General features: G+C 34.7%; 1 protein-coding gene across 2 annotated transcripts in view; it reads right to left on the bottom strand.

Moving 5' to 3' along the window:
- Positions 1-6,914, bottom strand: part of LOC106472095 (heat shock 70 kDa protein 12A-like) — a 33,628-nt gene that overhangs the window by 9,684 nt on the left and 17,030 nt on the right. For both annotated transcript variants that reach the window (XM_022400702.1, XM_013932724.2), the window contains exon 4: positions 6,025-6,214. In XM_022400702.1, coding sequence (XP_022256410.1) covers positions 6,025-6,214 — 190 coding nt within the window. The remainder of the gene's footprint in view (positions 1-6,024; positions 6,215-6,914) is intronic.

Below are 6,914 nucleotides of genomic sequence, written 5' to 3'. Positions count from 1 at the left end.
CAAAAGGACTTTCTTATAGTTACTTACTAACAAACCTGTGCTTATCTTCAGTAGAGTTACAAAAGGACTTTCTTATAGTTACTTACTAACAAACCTGTGCTTATCTTCAGTAGAGTTACAAAAGGACTTTCTTATAATTACTTACTAATAAATGCACAATCGTCAAGTCAATTTTGTCTACCAGCATGTTGGGCTATTTAGAACATGTCACTAGGTGTCGTTATTCTAAACCAACCATTTGATTTGTTAATATTAAAATTTAGTGTGTGCGTTTAACGGTAACAAAGAATTTATCCAGTACCTGCTTTTCAATCAATTATTATAGCCTTTTTTGAGAAAGAAATTAACATTCAGACATTAAAATGTTGCAAAAGTAGAATTTATTTTCAATACAAAATATAAGAATAAAGACTGTCTATTATGTGGTAAACCTTATCGTAAATAGCTGTAAGTAGTTTTCATTACCTATGAGTTGAGGCCTAAAACTGATTGTAAACCTCAACTCATACGTAGTTAAAACTACTTACAGCTACCTAAAACTGATTGTAAACCTCAACTCATACGTAGTTAAAACTACTTACAGCTACTCCAGGGAGATAAAAACCTAAACCTCAACTCATAGGTAATGAAAACTACTTACAGCTACCTGAAACGTATTGTAAACCTCAGCTCATACGTAATGAAAACTACTTACAGCTACTCCAGGGGAAAAAACTAAACCTCAACTTTTCAGTCATGTCAAACTTAAATTCATCCCATTCTGAGACGATACAAAAGAGCTGGTGTTACTAGCCAGTTTCAGTGGCACAAGCGAATGGGTATGATAACACATTCTGCCCTTGACAAGATGCCAATCCATTGGAGGGTATATCCCAGCTACCTGTTGGTACCCATCATACAGCTGGTTAGACTGAAAAAATTGAGATAAATTGTCTTGCTCAAGGACACAACAACATGTCACTGACAAGTTTCTAACTCCTAACCTTCCAATTATGAGGACACAACAACATGTCACTGACAAGCTTCTAGCTCCTAACCTTCCAATTATGAGGACACAACAACATGTCACTGACAAGCTTCTAACTCCAAACCTTCCAATTATGAGGACACAACATGTCACTGACAAGCTTCTAGCTCCTAACCTTCCAATTATGAGAACACAATAACATGTCACTGACAAGCTTATAACTCCTAACCTTCCAATTATGAATCCAAAGCACTAGCCAATCGACCACGCTGCCCACTAACCTTGTAGGTAATGAGCACTACTTACAGCTACTCCAGGGTAAAATGAATTTAAAAAGAAAATATAAAAAACGTCATGCAACTACGAAAACGTATATAAGGATACTAACACCGAGTTAAAATATTTGGAAACTGAGCTAGTAAGATCAATGATCAAAGTAGCCACACCTCTCATCTGCTAAAGAATTTCAACCTCAAATACCATTACCTATTTAATATGAAATAGGAGAACCCATCTGGCTTAAACTTGTTGCTATTTATGTGTTGCCGCCTATGATTACATGACCATTCCAGTTACACCATTACTTCACCAAGTTATGGAATTTAATAGCCCAGTTCAACGAAATCATCCAGTCGAGATACCAACAGACTATGATGGAAATGTTCCATATCTGGCTCAATTTACAAAATGAATGGATGGAGTAGTGCACAGCAAGTTATTGATCTTGCTGCACATTTGAAAAGATCAGCTTTACAAAAATAAAGAAAACCTTAGATGAATTCCGAAACGTATAAATTGTTCCATCATGAAGTGAGTTTCCTGGAACACATCATTAGCAGAAATGGACTATCTATAAATCTAACAAAAATCGAGTCTCTTTAGAATTGGCCAACATCACAGAACTTGAATAAGATAATAAATCTTCTTGGATTGTACTCCAACTATTATCGTTTCTTTAAACAGATCTATGATGTTCTAGGCTGGTCTTCTTTACAAACTACTACAAAGATAAACAATTTTCTGGGCTGCTGATTGTGAACAAGCATTCAAAAACTGAAGAACTAACTAATCATCCTGTATTAGTATACCCAACTCTGGAAAAACTAACTAATCATCCTGTATTAGTATATCCAACTCTTGAAGAACTAACTAATACTCCTGTATTAGTATACCTAACTCTTGGAAATGTAACTAATCATTCTGTATTAGTATACACAACTCTCGAAGAACTAACTAATCATCCTGTATTAGTATACTCAACTCTTGAAGAACTAACTACTCTTCCTCTATTAGTATACCCACTCATAACAGGTAAAGATGCAAAAGGTATCACTGGGAACTGTGTCATCATGAGTACAGCATGGGAAAAAGCATGTGATCACTTACTTTAGCAGCACAATGAATTATGCAAAGAGGAAGTACTGGACTCTTTGGAAATAACTACCAAGTGTTTATCAAGCCATGAGTCACTTATATCACTATTTATATGGATAAAAGATTACAGGCTGGACAGGTCATTGAAGGGTTGGTGTAATTCATTAATTAGGTAGCTTCAGAAACTTCAGGAGTAGAACTTCAACATAATGCATTGTCCTGGATAAAACCATAATATGCTGATGCAATATCACAAAGACTATGTGTTACCAAAGACACTGTGAAAAGTGAGGAATGCGAGATAATGATGGCAATCAGTTTAAAGTGTGACAGAGCAAAATCCAAAATAAAACATCCATAGATCATAAAACACTAATGTGACTAAACACTTAAAAACTAATGTGGTCCAACATTTAACTGAAAGATGCTTTGGAAAAGGATACGAGTATTAAACCGATTATTCAGTGGATAAGCAATATCAGTGAATAGTACTCATGGTAGACAACAATGGTTTAATTAGCCCACAAGCAAAAATGAACTAGGCACAGTGGGATTTTTTATGTTTATAAAGAGAGACATGGTATATTGAAATAGGAAGATAACCATGGACAGGAGTTGCGACTTCATTTGTTACTTCTACAGTCACTACTGTCAGGAACTGTTAATAAGACACTAGATAACAGAATGTATCTACTGGGTTGTGTGCTGGAAATATGTAGATGATTGCTATGAGTGAAAAGATCCAAAAAGGAGATAACATGAGGACCAGCTAAGTGAATTTCCATTAACGTGTTTTGTCTTTTACCACAGAGCAACGTTGAGAATAAATACATCTTGATAGTAATTGTCAGAATTATATGTTGTTTCCAACCAGGAAGCATGTACTCTAGCAAGGAATCTTGTCAATTAGTTTGCTTCAAGATTTGGGGTGCATATAGAACTTCACCCGGGTCAGGAATAGAATGTTAAATCAGCTTTGTTTGCCAAAATGTGCTAAGTTCTTCTAGCCAGGAAAATAGGGACCACAGCCCTTCACCCCTGTTCTGGTGGAATGGAGAAGTGAGACACGACCAGACACTATTAAGTCGATTAGTCACTTATAAGGATAAACCTCAGAGAATGTTAGATCAAGATCTTTTACTCATACTGATGAGCTACTGAAAAGCAACAGATAAAGCTACAGGCAACCCACCAGTATATTTAATGTTTGAAAAAAAAACTGAAAATGCCATTGGGTCGCCTCTATATTCACACCAACACTTATCAGAGTCTTACACAGCATGCAGTGATATTAAGGAATACCACTGATGACATTGATGACTTTACCCAAGAAAGACATAAATCAGCTAGTGATAAGATTAAAAATCACTATGAAGTAAATGCTGATAAGACTAGATTTCATCGTGATGACATGGTATGGCTATATAATCTACACCTCAAGAGAGGTCAAACTTCAAAGATTAGTAGATGTTGATAAAAGTGCTATATTGTAAAAGAATGGATGATGTGGTTCATAGAATTCAGAGGAATAAGCAGTCGTAGCCTGAGATTACGTATCATAGTCGTCTTTGGAAGTCCATCAGTAAGAGAGAAGCTAATTGGTTCACTTCAAACAAAACTTTGTAAATCAAACTGCTGAAGATCCTGAGATTCCTGTCGAGACCACTTCCAGTGGATTACATTAACCATCTACTTGGAGAAAACTTCCTCAGTAACAAGACAGCAAAAAGAAGTATGTTATAAGTTAAACCACCAAAGACAATAAGATATTAACAACAGCTTTTTGCCTTGAAATAGTTGCATGCAATGGTTTCTGTTGACACTTTGTAATAGGAAGTCCAAAGCCGTATTGCTACTGTCAGGTTTTGTGGGCCGTATTCTTTACAATAGGTGTCTGTGACTTGTGAGCAATAGATTGCAACAATAAATAAACAGCAACACAGTCCACTTGTTTTAAAATTATATATTGAAACAAGACAAACGTATATACAAATGTTTGTTACACTTTAGGTTATGACAGTTGTATCCAGAGCTATAAATGTCTATTTTTTCGTCAAAGTCCACACAGTCTGGTTCAATTACATTAGAACACAATTGACGAATTATTATTCTCTGCTCTCTTATTATAACACAGTCTGTGATGATTTCACTTCAAAAATCGTCACTATACGCTCTTTATCGCTAAACTCACAGTCACGCAGTCTAGATCTAAATAATAATCAAGCCTAACGTGCAAATACAGAATATAGTTCAGTGGAGGATTACTTTAAGAAAACAGTAACCATTCCTTTTCTTAACCACATTATCAGTAATCTTTCCTCCGGATTTGATGCACATGTAAAGCAAGCATCATCAATTCAGAAACTTATGTCATCAAAATTCATACAAGAATTTTTTATCTCTCATATCAAACAGTGTATAGATGGAAGATTTGATAAATCCTGATATATTTGATGAAGATCTTCATCAATGGAAGACAAGATGACTTTCTATACCTGTCCAGGACAGGCCCCAGATACTGGCTGACTGCTTAAAAGCGTGCTTCAGTGTACCAAATATCTTAATGTTACTGAAACTCTTTGCCACACTGCAACTAAGTTTATGTTCATGTGAACGTTCAGCATCTGCTCTCCACAGGTTGAATATTTACCTGAGGTTTACACACAAACCAAAGAAAGACTGAGTGCTCTAGCTTTACTACATAACCATTTGTTTTTTACTTGATGGAGTTTTGACGTCACATAAAGAGCATATGTGATATTGTTAGTCAATCTGTCTGTTAGTCAGTTATTGAGTTTGTTTCAATAAATTAGCAAGTAAGTGAAATCATTGTCTACTGTAAACTTAGGCCTATATGTGACCACTGGTAAAGCTGACTTGAAGTTAAGAAATAAAACGATTTCATTATTATTAACTGGACTGGACTTTGTGTTATTATTTTACCAAATATTCTAAAAGAACCCACGTACAATAGAAACCATTACAAAAATACTAAATTAACAAGGTAGGTGAAACTGTTATAACTGAGTTCTATGTATATATACCAATAAGTATGAAACTTTATGACTAACAATAGACCTGCTAGTAATCTACAAGTTCCAAAAGAAGAATCCGATTAAATACCAGTATTAATTTTTACCTTCAACTTGAAATGTTTACCATTGGAAATACTCTGGTTTTTTCTTTTTACATAATCATTCATACGTACATATTCAGCCATATTCAAACACTTCCTTAAACACCGAATCATATTCAAATCCATCATACGTACATATACAGCCATATTCAAACACTTCCTTAAACACCGAATCATATTCAAACCCATCATACGTACATATACAGCCATATTCAAACACTTCCTTAAACACCGAATCATATTCAAATCAATAACATCATATATTTTACTTTGAACAATACAATGTTCAACTTACATAACCTTAGTTTAACTGGTTCACTTTTACGCATGCTTTATTGGTCAATTTGACTATGTTTAATCTAATTCAATTAATTAATAATCAAACCATCTCATTTCTGTAAGAAATAAAAGATAAATTTTACTTTATAATTTGCCATTGAGGGTCCTTCCTCAGTTCATTAAATCTTCAAAGATTTGCTTCTTATAATTGTTCAATAAATTCATGTGCACAAGTCTAATTCATATGACTTTAGAAAGTTATACTTACCTGCACATTCGATCACGGCTGGATCACTTATTATTTCAACTGGCTCCTCCTGTCTCATGGAAAGACGCCGTGGAGAAGGAGCTTCTGGAACAAGTTGGTGCATCCGGAGCTTTCGACAGTAGATAGATGCTGCTTCTGGCTCCAGTGCTATCAGTAACTGATCTGGATTATCTGCAGATCCTATACCGGCCTAAATAATAATGGCATTATACACTAATGACGAAAATATTTATCATCTTTAACTTTCAAAGAGAGAGAGTTGTGTCTTGTTAAGATAAAAACAATATAGACAAAAATATGATCAACAATTATATCTGCTAGCAGAGACCCACAAAATATTTCCGGCCAAATTAGTATCTTTATCATAACAGTACTTCTTTAAATATGGGATTTCTAGTACAATACAAACGAATTGTAATCGTAGACAACAAAAGGTGTAAATCCACTTGTATATTGGGCATACTTTATAAAACTTCAACTTATGTTAGGCTTAAATTCAATAAAGAGATAACTTAACACTGTAACCTGTGTAAGTTTTTACCTTAGTTTAGTTAGGACTAAGCTTTACTGTACTTAATACTATTGTTAAGCCTTTGTGTCGTTGGTGAATTTTCCGTAGAAATTCTTCCCGATACAAGTCCTTTCTTAAATAAAACTAGTTTATTCTTTCTCAATACAACTTTGCAATACACTTAATTTCCACAGTCACTTTAACTTCAACACACGCTATAATTCACAACGATTCACGTACTTTACTTACGGATACTACCGCGCTTGACTCAATCGTCCATCTCTGTCTGTCTGGAATTCTATTTCTGATTAATTAATTTCGCTTTATCTGGCGCACTTATATACAAGAATAGAGGGCGCGTAGAAAAGACCAGAGTTGC

Source organism: Limulus polyphemus, unplaced genomic scaffold (assembly GCF_000517525.1).
Source record: "Limulus polyphemus unplaced genomic scaffold, Limulus_polyphemus-2.1.2 Scaffold5078, whole genome shotgun sequence".
NCBI lineage: Eukaryota > Metazoa > Arthropoda > Merostomata > Xiphosura > Limulidae > Limulus > Limulus polyphemus.
The sequence above is the reverse complement of the archived record's forward strand: the minus strand, read 5'-3'. Positions and strand labels throughout refer to the sequence as shown.